The 18,598-nt window shown below is 38.0% G+C and overlaps 1 protein-coding gene across 2 annotated transcripts; it reads right to left on the reverse strand.

The window, feature by feature from the left end:
* Positions 1–1,744: 1,744 nt before the first annotated feature.
* mrps16 (mitochondrial ribosomal protein S16) lies at positions 1,745–4,513 on the reverse strand. Of its 2 annotated transcripts, none has more exons than XM_031302057.2 (4): positions 4,333–4,513; positions 3,410–3,440; positions 2,403–2,669; positions 1,745–2,095 (listed from the first exon to the last, which is right to left on the reverse strand). In XM_031302057.2, exons 2-4 carry the CDS (start codon positions 3,420–3,422, stop codon positions 1,971–1,973), a joined length of 405 nt encoding a protein of 134 aa, XP_031157917.1. In that variant the 5' UTR covers positions 3,423–3,440; positions 4,333–4,513; the 3' UTR covers positions 1,745–1,970. The 2 variants fall into 2 exon arrangements, with proteins under 2 accessions (XP_031157917.1, XP_031157918.1); XM_031302058.2 differs by having other exon boundaries at positions 3,410–3,443; positions 4,333–4,496.
* Positions 4,514–18,598: the final 14,085 nt, after the last annotated feature.

Genomic DNA, 18,598 nt, shown 5'->3' on the forward strand with positions numbered 1-18,598 from the left:
TATTTTATTGGCTATGTTGTTGACATTTATTTTAATCCAATATTTACATGCTGTTGCAATCAGCTGGACATGATGCAGAGGGGCACGTGACTCAATCTTTCGGAATGTTACATTGAGCAACATATTGACAATATAATCAGTTGTATTGAATAGCCATGCTATAAATAGACTGTCAAACATGATCCCACCAAGTGTAATAAACTGTCTCAATAGCAACAGGAATAATTGAGCTGTGGCAAGGTTAAACAAATACATATTCTCTTGATCTTGAAGCCACAAGAGGTTTGGGCTCTCCACACCTCTGTTTGCTTATTAGAAAATCATTTCTGAAATGCCACTTAACAAACCAAAAACAGAATATTTCCTGCTCATTATGTCATTCAATCTTTTCATAAGACATTAAATTAGTAAGGACCTTTATACATACATGTATATATATTTTTTAAATACTGAATCAGATCATATGCATTGACATATGGCCATAACTTAGAAATACCCTGCTGCTTTGTAATTGCAGTTGTATTTGGGAATGCTCAGTACATCAACATGTTAAAGAATTAAACTGACTTTTTATTCCAGTCCTTAAGGAAATTAGGCAATATCAACAGCATAACCATTTCAAGTGCTGTGTTTGTTTCTGCTGGACTTTCAAATGTCACCTGGGTGTTGTCAAGTGGGCTCAAATTAGTCTTTTTAGCATTACATGATTGACGCAAGCCACATTTGTGGTTTGAAATATGGACCTGTTCAAGATAGAACAAAAAGCATGCAATAAGCATGTGATAGGCACACCAGACAGCAGATTATATACTGAGGAAAAATAATCATCTATTACGATTTCACTTTAATTAGTGTTTGTAGTACTTCATTAAATGATCTGTCCCAAGCTCATCTAAAAACTTTTAGTGAACAGAAAGTTGGAACAATAAAGTATAGAAATGAATACATATTTTGTGCGTTTGCTTTTTCTGGAGGTTTATTAAAAGACAACATGCACGTAGAGTTATCTGCAACCTTTTTGTACAATATGACCCATTAATGATTATGTGTGGTGTGATTATGTTTTAGAGATCAACACTATCTTTTTTTTTTTTTTTTTTTTTTGGGTCAAATCTAATCTTAAACTGATAATTTACTGTGTATGATTTATTGTGCATATTGGTGGTCATCAATATAGGTTAAGGCCTACAGCATGGCCGGTGGTACCTTAATTTCTTCTGTAAATATTAACTCTGAGAAAAGAAAAACATCACTAGGCTGTTTCCTTTGAAACAGTAAAAACATGATTTACTGCATCATGATTCCAAAAATATATAACATTACATGACGTCTGTGAGTGAACAGTAAGTTTCCAGTTTCCAAAGGTGTCCATAACACGTAATTCAGTATAAAAAGGTGGAGAATTTGCTATTGAGCCAAAAAGGAAGCGCTGTAAAGCTTGCCAATAATCTTATCAGCAATCCACCCACTTCTGATTTCGATCTTTTCTTGTGTTTGACATTACTGACGTTCACTATTGACTCTTGTGTGCACATGTAAGTACATGCAGGCCAAAACAGAAAGAAGACAGACAAAAGAAGGAGAAACGATTGCACAGCTTACGAGTCAGGTTCTAAGTAAACAAACTAAGTTAATTATCTGTAAAGGTCTTGAAAATGTTAGACATCGAATGGTGGAAAGAAATCTGCAATTTACCCTCAAATGCAGTAATATATAAATACTTTAAGTCAAATAAAACAGTAAATACAAACATATGCCTGTTATGGCACACTTTATTGAGAATCAGTTTTTATATAAATTGTTCATAGCTGCTACTAAAGCAATATAACTACCGTATGCCATATCTGACGTTGCTACAAGCAGTCCACCCAACAAGTTAGGAAAGAAATTGATCAGTTCTCTCTCCAAATAACTACGATATCTTTTTGTACGGGACAGTCACAGACAGTCCCCAGCTTTAGTTCTCACACTTAAGCCACATTCTGTCCCTCCTGCAGACCATCTTCTGCTCCTGTTGCTGTCAGCTCCGTTAGGGCTCTTCGACGCTCTGCCTCAGTTATCATCATTGGGTGCAGAGGGAAAAATCCTGCCAACCCTGCAAAAAGACAGAGGGGAGAAACAAAGACAATATCTTTCACTACAAGCTTTTTCCACAAACAAAAGACAGTAGTCATCATTTATGGTAGCAGATTATATAGAAAACAAGATTTGAAAGAATAGTTAACACAGAGAAGTATATCTCCAGATAAATATATTGCCTCAAAAGGTGTAGGCCCTCAAAAGTTATAGATGAACCTCCTTGAATAAACAAATCACTATGAGCAGCAACCTTATCTGGATAAGCATACAATGAAGTTGTGCAATGTTGATCTACCTTAAAAGAACATGTAGTGAATACACACCTAGAAGTTTGGCCACTGGCTTTGTAGGGTGTGCGCCACAGCCGATCCAGTACTTGATTCGGTCGAAATTGAAGCTGACAAGTTTCTCGTTGTATATGTTAGGGAGGGGGTCATAGGAACCCAGCTGCTCTATATATTTACCATCTCTTGCCCTTTTGTTGTAAGCTGCCACAATGCGATAAAAGGGTCTGTTAGCTTGTTTGTGGCCTGCAAGAGCCAATCGGATGACAACGTAACCCCCATGGTATTTCTTTAGCAGGAGTGATGCTGCAGAAGGAAATTAAAAGAGAAAATAAAATGAGTTTCTTGTGCAACAGCACCTTAGATTGCCATTTCAAAAATGATTGTTTTGTTAGATCACATTCGTTTTAGCAGGAAGTATATGTGAATGTATATGTATATTAAATAGTCATATTGTGTCAAAAACAATTATGTGATTAATCCGAAAACAGAAACAGAAAACCAATTTAACAATTTAAACTTAAACAATCAACCATTAAACTTGCTTTATCAAGCAAAAATGGCAACTATTCTTTAATTATTGCTTCTGATATGAAAATATTAGCTCCTTTTAAGAGTTCTATATTATTTGTAATTGCATATCTTTGTGTTTTGAACTGTTGGTAGGACATAACAAGACATTTAAAGATGTGACCCTGAGGTCTCTGAACTTGTGATGGGTATTTTTCGCTATCTTTGACATTTCATAGATTAGGCGATTCATCGACTGATCAATCAGTAATAAAGAAAAATTGTTAGTTGTCATATTGATAAACTTAATTTTACTCTACAATATGCCCACAGTAAATCCCATATGGGAAGCTAATTCTGTTTACTGTTGAGAAAGCAGTAACGGTTCTGTGAGGAAGCTGTCTTGGCTGCTTATGATAAATGTAATATTACAAAAATAAATGTGAAATGTGACTACACCTATGCTTGATGTTATACTTATGTATCTTGCTAAAACTCTGCTGCTACAAGACAAAAGCATATAGAAGTATACTCACATAAATGAACCATGATGTTGACTGGACTATCCTGCTGCACAAAAAAGTCACATTTAAACCAAAGTGTATATGTAACTTTCTTTCTAAACAATGCCAGCACTAAATCTCTCATACTGTTGCATTAGATTAATTAATTCATTCATTCATTCAATCTTTATTTATACTTGAGAGATACCTGAGGGGCAGCACTCATTTGCAATGACATTGAGCATTGAGTTAGTTACAAAGAAAACAACGCAGAAAAAGAAGCAACACCATCATAAGTACATAGAAAGCCAATAAAACTTTCCGAAATGGAAAAATATATATAACAATAATTGATAAACAGATCAGGATAGCCAGGATGCAGAAGAAATACAACTATAGCAATTACATGTATAAATTTGGAGGTCCAAAATCAGATTTCAAAAATGTCCAAAAGGCACAAGTGAGTTGATTTTAAGAAAGTGTTTTTTAGTAGGCCTACATAGATTGATTTAGTACATATCACATATAATTAAATTGCAAAAGTAACAATCTGTGGGGACTTGGCTTGGGAGCCGGTAGGCTGCTGGTTCAAGTTCCCGTACGGACCAAGTACGAAGTGTGGACTGGTAGCTGGTGAGGTGCCAGTTCTCTTGTGCAAGGCATCGAACCTCCACTGCTCGGGCCGCCTGTCCATGGGCAGCCCCATAGCTCTGACATATCTCCATTTAATGCATGTGTATAGGTCCTGTTTGCATGTCTGTGCATTCCGGGCCTGTGTATGATGTTTGTTAACAGAGTGAAACAAATTACGTTCCTCTAGGGAATTAATAAAGCATGTCTTCTTGTTCCTATAACTGCTATGTAAGCTATTGCTAACACCTAACCTTAACAGTAAAGAGCATCTCCTGTTTGAGGACTACGTACGGTTTAGAAATGAGCAAAAACAAACAAAATACCTGCGGATGTTGGACGAAGTAAAGTAAAATCTTGTGTCGCCTTCTTTTTAATCGCTGGACAGATCATATAATTAACGTTGATAACTATATGTTTTCAGCAGCAGAAGTAACGTGACATTTGTCAGTGCGCGGCCATGTTTAAACAGGAAGTGACGTGGTGTGCTAGCGTCAGTGCATTCCGCGACGCTAGATGGCGCTGTTGTCCTGCTCTCCACTGTACCGCAGGAAACTTAAGGCCTACAACACATTTTACTGTTAGAAGGTTGTATTGTGAAAGTTATGCTTCCGTCTTAAATATTTTCTGACACATTGAAACTATTTTGAAGATTTATTGTAGGCTAAGCCTTGAAAATGTCAAAATGAGAAAAGAATAAAATAAATATGCCATCGCACATGGACCATCAAGTTTTTATACTGTAGTTTTATAATGTAGCCTATAATCCTTTTTGGTCAGAGGTAGATAACTGCTCAGATTCTTAAGTAAAAATAGTAAAAACACATTGTAAAATATTATAATATATTACGAGTAAAAGTTCTGCATTAAGATGTTAGGTAAAATTACATGAACTATTATTGGCTAAATGTAAAAGTAAAAGTAAGCCTACCTATTACAGAATTACCTCTTTTGAGTGTTATAGGCTAATATTATGTACAATTGCTACTATGATATATTATTATTATTATTATTATTATTATTATTATTATTATTATTATTATTATTATTATTATTGTTGTTGTTGTTGTTGTTATTGTTGTATTGAGCATTTTACTCTTGGTTGAGGTGGAACTAATTACTTCTTTATATACTGTTGAATAGTTTAATTTATGTCATATTTTATAAACAGATCGTATGTTTTGTATGTCATATCTTAAACTAGTAACTATAGCTGTCAGATAAATGTGGTGGACTATAAAGTGCATTTTTTATACAATATTACCCTTTATGTAGTGGAATAGACGTATATAAAGTGGCATACAATAGGAATGCTCAAGTAATTTAAAAAATCACCTCACATAAGTAGAGTGTTTCAATTTATAATTTCCAATTTTACCTCTGCTTTTGGTGATAAGTAAAAACACTGATTTCAGTGCCTTATAAGTTTATTTTAATATTGCACTCATTATGAATCTCAGTGGACAAATGCATTAGCAATGAATGCAGCTGGTACACCTACCTAAATGCAATGCTTTAATTATATGAATAATACAGTTATAGTTTGGTACAAAGATCATATGATAAGCATGATAACAATGTCAAACACATGTTACATTTATAATTATGAGTTTGTAAAGATTATGATCTGATGCTCAAGATTATGCTCAGTGCTGTCAGACAGGTACTCTTTCAGAATCTTTTTTCTGTAATTTCTATTCTACGTGTGTTGTGTGTCCTACATTAGCAACGCTTGGAGGTTTAAATCAGCTTCCACTGTTGACCCCAGCAGAAATGAAACACTGATTTCCTGAGAGTGTTCACGAATTCAGGGGTCATTTCTTTGCCTGATCTCGTCTGAGTGCACAGAGATTTCTGCCCACTGGGAGCCCCCCCAGTCTTGGAACATGGTGATTTCACACTCCTGTTGTGTAAAGCTTGTTTTTCTGTGTGTGTGTGTGTGTGTGTGTGTGTGTGTGTGTGTGTGTGTGTGTGTGTGTGTGTGTGTGTGTGTGTGTGTGTGTGTGTGTGTCTCCTCATATATAAAGCCAGTTATGACTTCTACACTTATAAAAGAGATAAGAGGCATTACCTAAGAATATTTATAAAATACTTCATTTAATTGATTTAACTCTCCTTGGATCAAATTTATTTGAAATGCTTTCAGTTAAGAATACATATAAAGTTGCCACATTATACAATTTCTTCTGTATTGTAGTCTAAATAACGTATCTAAATGGAGAATTATTAATACATATCTGTAGCAGTGATGTTATTGCAAATGATTTTACAATTTTTCAAGGGGAACATGACAAATACTGAGACCAAATGTTTTAATTACCAACATGAGAGTTACTTCATAGTACAGTAGTATTTAAAACTAATCTAATTGACTGTGTGCCACACTATCCAAATACACACAAACATACACACACATACACACACATACACAGCTGAATAGAATAACAAAATTACAAGGATGTTAGTTTAAAAAGATTTAAACATTTTGTCAGTTTGGCTTGTCACAGAAATATTTTCAGCAACCAGATGTACAACATAACACAAAACACTTGGTTCAACCAGGGCTGAAATTTCAAGAGGAAAGCATCCTTATTAAGTTGACCATGTTTTTTTCTGCGGAAAAATCTGAAAATGAATAGAGGCTTTACACAGTTAGGCAGCAAACAAAATTCATCTTACATGGTGAATCGGCAATGCGTGATTATCTGAATGGTGACATTAATTCTAGTTGTGGCTCACTCTCTCGTGAGGACCCCATGCTCTTTGGGATACCAAGACGAGTTGTTCCTCCTGTAATCATCTGTGACAGCTCAGTTAGAGACGCTCAGATGACCAGATATTTTACTAGGAAAAAGCAAGAGGAGTCTGTTTTAAACGAAGAAGGCTGCCCCAGACATTGTAGTCAAAGAGGGCTGAGTTTAATTTGATTATGTGGAAGAAGAAGAAGAAGAAGACACAACATCTAAAACACTGAGCTTAATCTTATATTGTGCACTTGTAAAAACAACTCTTACTACCTCTGTAAGCTGAATTAAAGCAATATTTTAAATCCTTGTGAGACCATTGGTGTATTATATGGCCCCAAACTTCTTTATGTATTTAAAATAATGTATACAGATAGAAGTTCACACTGTCTGGCATGATTAGTATCTGTGACACACAGGATTTAAATAACATTTTTTTCACTTCGATGAGATGAAAAGGTTTCTCCCACTCTTACATCTGTCCGTTTAATATGAAGCTACAGCCAGCGGTTAGCTTGGCACAAAGACTGAAAACAGTGGTAAACAGCTAGTCTGGCTCTGTCAAGGTAATAGAATCCGCCTACCAGCACCTCTAAAGCTCACTAATGAAAGTTATATCTCATTTGTATGATCTGTACATAAATGGAGGTTGAAAAAAAGGTTTTGTTTTAAAGGTGTTATGTGCTAATCTATTTCTTGGCTGGAAACACTAACTTCCTGGAGCCACCCCTGATTGTCTGGCAACTGCTCATAGTCTTTGTGCTAAGCTAAGCTAACCAGCTGCTGCTGGCTGTATCCTTCTATTTAACAGACAAATACTGGATATGTGAGTGGTATCCATCTTCTCTAATATCTAATTCTCACCAAGAAATCAAAGAAGTGTATTTCACAAAATGTCAAAGTATTTTTTCAATCTTCCATTGGATCTAGAACTTTGTTTATTAGGAAATTAAAAAGGGGTATAATGCATCCTTAAAGGGCTCTTATTTGCTAATAAAAGGTTCATACTTGTATTTTGGGTTTCTAGTAGTACATGTTTACATGGTTTAATGTTCATAAAACACATTCTTTTTTTTGTAATGTCTGTCAGAATACCTGTATTCACCTCTGTCTGAAATGCTCCGTTTTAGCATCTGTCTCCATAAGCCCCCATCCCGAAAAAAGCCCAGTCTGCTCTGATTGGTCAGCATTTCCGGGTATTCTGCAGATGCGATTTCTGCGTCTCTTCAACATAATTCAAATACATCTGTGACATCACAACCATGCAAAGTCCTGACGGCTCGTATAAAGGCTGTTTCTGAATATGGGCTGTATGCATTTCTCTGTGGATTGAGCGTTTTGATACTTTCACAGTATTTACATAGCACCTCGACTTGCTTTATAATCAAAAACAACATGGAAATCTTAGTTTTTAAAAAATGGGACCTTTAAAGATTGACATGTTGACTATATTGGTCGTAATTGTTACACAAATGTAATCATCTTTGTCTATCTTTTTTAACCATTTTTCTGTTTTTTGTTAAACTTTTAAATTAAGTTAAAAACATTTTATGCTCGCTTCGAGGCCATCAGCAGCCAATGAGCAAAGACAAGTGCTTTGCAAGTATTCACAATGATATTCAACCTGTCACTGGCTCAGTCTGTCATCCCCATGTGCTTCATGAGGTCCACCATCATTCCTGTGCCAAAGAAAACAAGGCCAGCCTGCCAGTGGCACTCACCTCTGAAGTGATGAAGTGATTTGAACCACTGATCAAGGATTACATCTGATCCTCCTCACTACCCAGCACAGTGGACCCATTATTACAGATTGCCTAACGTCCCAACCGATCTACAGAAGCCATAGCACACATCCTCCACACCACCCTATCTCACCTGGAAAAGAAGGGAAGCTATGTGAGATTGCTGTTCATTGATTCACAGTTAAGTGTTTAACATCATCCAAGCTCGTCACAAAGCACAAGGACCTGGAATTAAATCCTCGTACAACAGTGCATGCGCAAAATGTTCGCGCATGCACTGTTGTACGAGGATTTACGACACTGCACGATCTGTTCCACGCTTCCGGTCGACAGCCAAGCTAACGTTAGTTTAGCTAACAGCTAATTCGGCTAACTGCTAGCTGAGACAGCATGTAATAACTTTAAAAGACCCTCAAAATAAAACGTGCAAATAACCGTTAACATATATAACAGCTGTTACGTCAGTTCTACTTTACTTGTGCTCATTTAAAATACAATCACTCAATACTTGTCTTTATTGTTATTACTGTGAAGTCTTAATTTAGCTGTAGCCTGCTTTTCCCATTACGTTTGAGTTAACGTTACTTTAGACTGAATCTAGCTGTCAGCTAGCAGTTAGCCGAATTAGCTGTTAGCTAAACTAACATTAGCTTCCCGGTGGAGGCTAGCCATAGGCTAGCGTGGAACAGATCGTGCAGGTCGTATCCTCGGTAAAACAGTATTATCTTGCGCATGCGCAGAACAGATCGTGCAGGCAGAACGGATCGTGTACCGACAATGCCTATGATTGGTGGAACTCATGCTGGTGAGGAGGGGGAGCTGCCGGGAGCTGCCTGCACGATCCGTCATGCGCATGCCCAAGATGATAATCTTGTTTTACAAGGATTTACGACACTGCACGAATCACAATCTGTTCCATGCTTCTGCCGTTAGCCTCCACCAGGAAGCTAACGTTAGTTTAGCTAACAGATAATTCGGCTAACCGCTAGCTGACAGCTTGATTCAGTCTAAAATAACGTTAACTCAAACTAAACACTGGGTAAAGCAGGCTACAGCTGACGTAACAGCTGTTATATATTTTAACGGTTATTTTCAGGTTTTATTTTGAGGGTCTTTTAAAGTTATTACATGCTGTCTCAGCTAGCGGTTAGCCGAATTAGCTGTTAGCTAAACTGACGTAGCTTCCTTTATTCAGTGGTGTACGGTGGTTTATGGGATGTAAACCAGTCCCTAGCTCGATAATGAAAATATGTACACAGTCTTGTACCTTTGACTTTTTTTGGATTTTCTGTTAATTTTTTCACTCAAAATGATATGTTGTATGCTTATGAGTCACGTCGTAGCTGGTTAGCCTAAGGCATGGTCTAAAACTCTTTATATACGGATTTTTCCAGACGTCAATGGGAGAAATGAATGGGAAATTCACTTCCGGAACCCAAGGTCTCTCGGAGGAGGGGCGGGACTGTTGAGCTCTATAAACACACACAGACACAGTAAATATGACCCTCCTGTAAGGGCTCTCTATTGGCTGAGCAAAGTCAGTCCTCAAATGAATTCATGCGATTGGTCGACTCAACTGTCAGTCAAGGCGTCACTATCCCATATGTCATCTGCCTGACGCAAAAACATCAGTTTTTGGTACAAAAAGATGACTAAATACAGTAAATAGCTGTTTAATTATGGATTTATCGCTCTGGAATTACTTGTGGAAGCCCCCGAAAAGAGAAAAAAGACTTGACGCTGGGTTGAAAGGTCTCAAAGAAAAACAGAGATTTGTGAGTTGATTTTTGGATTCATAAATATTTATTTATGTTACCGACACTGTAATTCCATGATGGATTAAAAAAGCTACTGGATGGCCTAGAGGTTCTCTCTGAAATGGTGCATTTCCTTGCTTCTAAACAAAAAAAGTAAGTCTCTGCACTGTATTGATCTGGAGATATGATTTAAAGTATGTATTGTCCTGTCGCGGGCGACAGTGTCGACTGAGCTGTGTTTTGAGCTCCCAGCTGTAGGCTACTCCCTGTACACACGACTGTGTAGCCACTTTTGACTCCAACACCATCATCAAGTTTGCTGACGACACAGCTGTGGTGGGCCTGATCACAGATATCAATAAAAAGGCCTACCTGAAAGAAGTAGAGGACCTGACCTGCTGATGTCAGGACAACAACCTACTCATAAATGTAAGTAAAATTAAAGAGATAATAGTGGACACTGGGTAGAAGAAGGGAAGGAACTAACCTCCACTTAATATCAATGGGTCCTCGGTAAGGAGGGTGGACAGCTTCAAGTAGCCTGGAGTCCACATCACCAAGGGTCTGACCTGGATGCAGCATACTGACTCATTGGTGAGAAAGGCAAGGCAAAGACTGTTTCACCTCAGACGTCTGAGGAAATTTCGGTTATCACCTCAAATACTGAGCAATTTCTACTCCTGCATCATCATCAAGAGCGTCCTGACGGAGAACATCACTGCCTGGTACGGAAACAGCCCTGAACAGGACCACAAGGCCCTGCAAAGAGTGGTTTGATCGGCTGAACATGCAATAGGCAGTGCCCTACCCTGCCTAATGGTTATTTACACCAGGCACTGCAAGAAAAATGCTAAGGGAATTGTGATGGCCACAGCCGTGGCCACACAGCCATCTTATCGTAACCTCATACACTAACATTTATCTTAGTTCATGCTGTTTTCCTTAAGATTGGTTTCTATATCTTTTCAGACACATTATATATTTTGTTGTAAACATTTATTTAGTTTAAATAATGTACAAGACACTGGATTTGGTTTACATATATACTTTATTAGTTTGGATTGTCTTTTTGCTATAACAGTTTTCTTTTGAGCTTACCAGTGTTGCGGATTCCACACCCTGGAGTGAGGCATGCAGGCTGCTGGGACAAAGGGGTGGCGTCTGGAACAACAGCAGCTTTAAAGGGGTGGTGGCCAAATTGGATTCTACCACTACTTGTTATGTCTAGGAATTGAGTTTGTTATGTTCAGAGCTTAAGTTCGGTTTGTTTGTTTGACCTCTTTTAAGGGCCCAAACTTTATCTCTATTTTGTTGTAATGATTTTGTGGGTAAAATAAAAAAAACCTTTTTTGAAATCCTCTTGTGACTCCTCTTGCCTAACTGCTTGGTCCCTGACAGGAATCATTAAAGATAATTACCACCTGGGTAAAAGCATTTTCTCCCTGGTGAGGTCTGGTAGAAGGTACTGCATACACATGCCACACTACCCCCCACCCTATTGATTAATTGATTGATTGATTGATTGATTGAAAAGCATATATATATAGAAAGGCCAAAGACACCTTGGACAGGACTTCCTGACGCAAATGTTTAATGAAGCAAATGTTTAATGAAGCTATTGGAGTACCCAAGGTAACCCACATGAACACTGGGAGTGTTAGCAAACACTAAATGGTGCAGGGAAATGTCCAGATCCCATCATTAAGGAGACCAAGAGAAAGAACTGCTGAAACTTTTTTATGCTACTTTGTTCTGACCACAATTTCTGCACCAAATAATACATTTTCTAAGGTAGATTATCTGTAAAACAGCCAGCCAAACTGTTTCATTTACACTACAATCAAAATGTGTTGTTTATTTTTTTGTAAGTTTATTTTTTGTAAGGAACAGCATATGCATTCGATTCTTTAGCTCAGTTAGTCAGAATAATGGATCTTTTCAATCACAGGGGCTGTGTGACTTCTAGTCTGTGAGCTCTTTGTGATTCCCCGTGCTTTTTTTTAATCATCTGTGTCCAGCTCGAGCAGAGATAGACGTTCTGGTTGCAGAGAGCACCTAATGGAAAGACAGGATTCGGTCACAGATGGGGTGTCAAGTGATCTTCCTTCTCTGGAAGGATCTTTCAAATGGTTGTGGTGAGACTAATGGTAATAGCATGCTAAAATGGAGGCATTACTTTCATCTTCATTTACAAAGAGACTTTTTCTTTTTCTCTAAGATTTCTTTCCTCTTGCAGCCACTGACAAAGGAAAATATTCTGTGTTCTTTGGAACTGAGAAGTATATGCGTGCTCGCCTCAGTCAACAAAGTAGTGAATGTTGTGGGTGATACACAATCTATTTCATGTTAAATACTCTGATTTGAAATAACTAATACTGTTACTTTGAACAGTTTTTGTTTGTCACTAATTATGTAGTAACAGTGTTAATTAACAAAGCAATATTGACAAAATGGTTCCATTTTCAAAGATTTGCAAAGAATAGGTGTATGTTGTATTTCAACCTGGACCATAAAGATTTTATATTTTCCATCCTTTACATCTTTTACAACACAACCTCTTCAACAGCTTTAGCTTTGAGAAACTAATTAACCTTTGTGGGTCTTAAACATGGTCTAATGGGATATCATGTAAGACTTCAAAGACCAGGATAACATTTCAAAAACAGAATGTTCACAGAATAGGCATGATCAATTCATTAAAATGTTGTTGTAAACTACACTTACTATTACCTTTTAATGTCTTTATATATTCTTCAGCACGAGAAACAGGAGATTGTGCAAAAAATAAATCCATTTGGCCTTATTAAAAGCAAACGTTTGTGACCATGTTTATACTTGGAACAAATATGCATGTCTGATTATAATGTGTTTATGTGTATAATGTTGTCATTTTTATAAAATTTCATTTTGAAGACCCAAACAATTACCCATTTAACAGTTTTTATAACTACTGACAAGCTACATCATAGGCATAAAGTTTTGCCATGCAGGATTATTAATGATGGTAACAATATTTTGATGGGATATGGGTTGAAGAAAAACGTTGCGCTCAATCAACAAAAAAAAGAGAGCTGGGGCACATGCAACTAATGTCACTAGTGGAATGTGTGTAGTTTTGAGGTACTTGTACGGAACTTGAGTATTTCCATGTTCTACTACTACATACTTCAACTGCAATACATTTCAGAGGGGCAGTTATAGTTACATTGCACATTTAGATTTACATACAAATATTGTGATCAGTCAATACAATGTGAAGCATTGTTACAGATTAAACTACCAGTATATAAAGTACTTACAATTAGCTTCGTCTCAAACAGCTACAACAGTAAAATGCTTCTTAAATGTTGATGCCTTAGTGACGATGATTAAATAACATAATATGTAATAACTCTGACAAGGGCCATACTGCGAAATTATTTTGCTTTCATTAATTTGTAAATATTTTGTTGATAAACTTTCAGGACTACAATATGAATGCAGGACTTTTACTTGGAATTGCGTATTTTTACATTGCAGCATTACTACTTTTACCTTAGTAAATGATCTGAATACTTCTTCCATAAATGTCAAAATCCAGCAAGTATAAATTAAGTTCACATTCCCAGAACTGATTGTTCCTTTAATTCCTATAGTGTCTTTAGATATCAAAGTTATGTTTATGTTTAGCACAAAAAAGTTAGCTATGACTGCTATACATAGCTAGGCCTTCATCAGTGTGCAGTAGTCATTGAGTTATTTATAAAAGGACCTGGGTTAAAAAAACAACTGTGAATCTCTATTTTAGAATGCTGATAGATTTCTTTTAAGAGCTACTGGTTTTTCAATTGACATTATGAAACAATTAACAGCCGGTGAGAGCAGACAGGGTAACTATAGCCAGTTAAAGGTAATATTTGGTCAGTTCAGTCAGCACATCACATTGTGATTTCTGCTATAAGGGGTCATGAACTGCCTCCTGAGCTGCAGCTCTTCCCAGACCTCTGCTGGCAGAGCTGAAACCGCAGAGCCACACTGGTAGGTTGTGTGAGAGGACAAGTGGATTTGGCATGCACATCAGAGCGTGATACCCAAGCATTTTGGTCCTATCACATGCCACACACACAGACACACACACTCACACAAGTACAACAGGCACACAGAGCATTCTTGGTCGTGTAAAATGGATTGTAACACTGGCCACTGTAATTAAATGATGCCAGCAACCAACAGTATTCCTTTACAGACAAACTCTCTAAAGGTTTCAGTGTACTCTCAGTGTCCAGTGTTGTACAGCATTACAAGGAATTTTACCAAATGTATTTTTTACATTGTAAACAATCTGTGTTTCTTGTATTACTGCAGACAGGGGGAATGGTAAGGCAGCCATTTTCCTTATGTTCAATATACTAGACAGAGCACTAACAGGTTTGCATTTGACCAATCTCGGAACCAGCTATTGGTCTGACGGCGATTTAACCTCTGGGAGTTGAGAGACGACGTCTATGACAGATTATTTCACAAGTAGCAAGTATTTGTTTAGTTATTATTAAGTATGAATGCAGATACATTTTTAAAAAAGCCAATACAAAGCTAAATCCTCGTCAGATGATAGCCGATGAGTTCCAAGATAGCTTTTCGGCCTATGCGTTCGGCTTCTTTTGCTCTCCACACGGACTGTTGACCTACATGCAAGCAAAACCCGCTCAAACATGATTGGTCAATACGACTCGTTATACAAACGGACTACAAATGGAAACTACAATGCTTCCGAAACCAAAATCTTGTCCCGTTGCCTGCAGATTCTGCATTCATATGCAGATATGTGTTTATAGAGATTAACATTTGACAAACTTAAAAGTAGATTTTAGTTTCATTTGACCAAAACAAAAATGTTTCAATTAATAGAAAAAAAGCCTTCTGGTTGTTTTCTAGTCAAACCTTTGAAGGGATTTTGAGCAAAGTGACAAAAATCATCAGGGATACATTCTTCCAAAATGCTTGTTCACTGATTTAGTCTCAGTCATGTTCATGTGTGCTTCAGGGAAATCTGTTCATCTGTGATCTTTCACATTTGGGTGTTAGAGTAACCTGTTTATTGAACACCCAGTAGCAACGCAGAGATTACTCCTTGTTTAACTGTAATGATGCCCCTCTCTTAGGTAACTGACACTAAACCAAAAGCTGCCTTATCTTAGGGACATTGTAGGCGGCCATGACAAGTTCTACACCATTTCAAATGTAGCATTATCTCAATGCGTTTGTGCCGGTCTGAGGCGAATCATCAAAGACACGAGATCAGCGGTTGGCTATGACATGGTACCATATTTATGCACAACTCAGAGTAGCAGGCATCGCGTTAGACTCTCACGACCAACGCCATACTCAACGTTACACAAACTGGTGTTGAAGTGAATGTATGATTTTGTGTGCCAGTAAAACAGAAAGAGGTGCTTTATTGGTTTTCTGTTGCGTTAAACAGAAGAGGACAGGTGAGCTCTGTTGTGGGGTGATAAGAGCCTTGTGATATACAGACAACAGGTTTCTCTACATATTGTTTAAGGAGGATAAAGGAGCGCTGTTGCACATCCTGAGATGCAGAGGAGACAACAGTGATCATCATTGCTTTGTCATGTGCCTTGTATTTTGTTTGTTACCTGTTAGGCCTACTTCCTGCCTTCAAAGTGTGAGATCGCTCTCATTTGAAGACTCAAGATTGTCTGTCTTTGTGCAGTGCATTGTCTACCGTCTATATTGTCCTCCATCTATTCCTTAGTGATCAAACTCTTCCCTCCAGACATTTATCTCCAGTGTTGCATCACTAGTTTGTGCTGCTTATGTGCCAAGTTAAGGTGCTATTGAGGATAGACAGAATTCACACTATAATGAGCAGTGACAGGATGTCAACCCCCAGCCTGCTGCTGCCACCCCTGCACCCACCTGCACCCATCCAGCTGAGTCTGCCTGTTTATGTGATGTCACCCGCACTCCACAGTTTTTTTCTCTGCAGAGTCGATCAGCCTGTTGATGGTGTTTCAACAAGGAGGCAACATTCACTTCTGTCCCTTTTTCCCAACTTGGCCTGATACGACTGATTAGTCTTTTTATTTTTAGCACAGTTGTACCATAATTTGGTATTTTCCATGTCCAGTTTGTCCTCCCTCTGATACCTCTGATCTTCGTGAAAATCCAGAGAGAGCTGCCCTCTCTAAGTGGCCTTTGGCTGTGTTTGATCACTGGTTGAGTTATAGATGTCTCCCTGTCTCATAACTCACATGCCAGACTCAGATGTCAACATAACATATGTCGTTTTTCCTGCTCCCCTACCACACGTTGTGTGTGATAGAGTACACAGTGATGTAGAAAAGAGTAAGGTTGTTGTGGGATGTCTAGTGCGCTACAGCAGAAATTTTCAAGCGGAGTTCAAGCACAGTTCACACATAGGCTAACTTGTTCAAATGAGTGTGAGGAATGCTCCTTATTAACCTCCTCTCCTTATTAACCAAACATCACCTTGTCAGGCCCGACATGCCTGTTCAGGGCTCTTCCCGGTGCCACACATAATGAGATGAATATCTCAAATCAGCTTTCTTTAGTTAAAGTTACAACACAAAGTAAGCTTTTCGCCAGTATCCTCCTAAGAGTGCATTTTATACGCTCTCTCTCTCTATCATGATAAAATAATTCCCATAAGGAAGTGATTACGCATAAGTATAATTCTGAGCATATGTGGAAATGTCTCACCAAGGTAACAAGGCTGTGGTGGAAGTGCAGTTCTTGTCACTGTTGAAGCAGCGTGCCGCGTCAAGAAACTGTCTCCAGAGCCTTCAGCCTGGCAGTGGACGACGGAAGATGATGGAAAAACAATTATTTTTGTGGCTTTATGCTGTCAGGAGCTTCCTCCTACTTTGGGTTGCAGTTTATCACAGTGACCACTGTGTTGTTACACATAGGCAGATTTCACTTGCAATACTTTCAAATTCAGCCATCACAGGAGATAAAACGTATGGCTTATGATTTATGTGTTGAGTACTAGTGCAGATTATTTTCAAAAGTATTGACAACAGAGAATACAACTTGCCATCAGCATTAATATGCCCACAAAATTGGGGGAAAAAGCTTTAGGAAACTATTGAATTAGATTCATAAATATATTTATTTTTTATAGGGCAAGACGGAGTATTTGTCTAAATGTTTACTGTGTTTTGGGTTTGTTTAAGAACTAGATTGTGTACTGTACCCGTTTACCAGTTTTTTAAACTCTCTCTCCACAATTTAAATACAGTAAAAAATTATGTTTATATACAGTTAATGCCTGTGCTTCTTGCCTTTGTTCAGCTCAGACAAAGATAAAGCCTAAATTGGCGATGCATCTTATCAAAGGTGTTTTCTCTTTGTGTTCCTCAATGTGAATAGCTAAACAGAGAAAATGTAGATGGGGGATGGGGGGTGGAGTGTTCACCTACAAGCAAAAAAGAAACTTTGGTAATTACCATAACACAAATAATGAGAGGCTATGTAGGAAAGTGTTTGAAGAGTGGTCCTGATCAAGATAAGATTGGAGACACTATCATGAGAGAGAGAAAGTGTTTTTCTGTCTGCTGCAGCTGAAAGGAAACTTAAGTGACAGCGTTACTTATGTACAGTATATGAGCCAGACGCTGAGCTGAACTCTGAAACAACCGGGCTAAATGGAGTATGGTGTGACGAGGACGAGTGGGATTCAGACGCCACTTGTGGTCAGATAGTACAGAAACATAATGCATTCGCACAACATTACGACTACAAAACTGTTGTTTGGAGCAGCATGCAGATCACATAAAAGTAGTCTATATCCACAACGTTGCACTTCCGGGATTGCTCTGTTGCCGCCAGAAATTCCGCCGGATGTCGCTCTTTTCGGTCGGAAGTCCATTATCTAAGGCTTTCTTTGTGTTGTAATTTTAAACTCCGGTCGATTTATGAGGACTATGGTGGAATCTGAATATGAGTTTTCTGTTACACGACTAAAACGACTTTTGAACGTTCACATGTTCCACCAAAACAAGTTCCTTCCCTAGGCTATTTTGCAGCGGCCGTCGGGCGCTTAGCACCGCCCATACGATTGTGATTGGTTTAAAGACATGCCAATAAACCAGAGCACGTTTTTCTCCCATCCCAGAATGCTGCGTGGACCCTCCTCTACAGCGCTGTGGAGAAAGGTCTGGTCTTTATGTGGCTTTTCTCCACATAGCCTAAATCAACTGATTTAAAAAAAAAAGTGGTGAAAAAACAGTAATCGTCCACTAGTGGACATGGTGCAACAACAGTATGATAAGATAAACATAACATTCTCAAAAAGAAACTCAGTTTAGAAAATATAGACAGGCC

This window comes from Sander lucioperca, chromosome 6 (genome assembly GCF_008315115.2).
Source record: "Sander lucioperca isolate FBNREF2018 chromosome 6, SLUC_FBN_1.2, whole genome shotgun sequence".
NCBI classification, from domain to species: Eukaryota; Metazoa; Chordata; class Actinopteri; order Perciformes; family Percidae; genus Sander; species Sander lucioperca.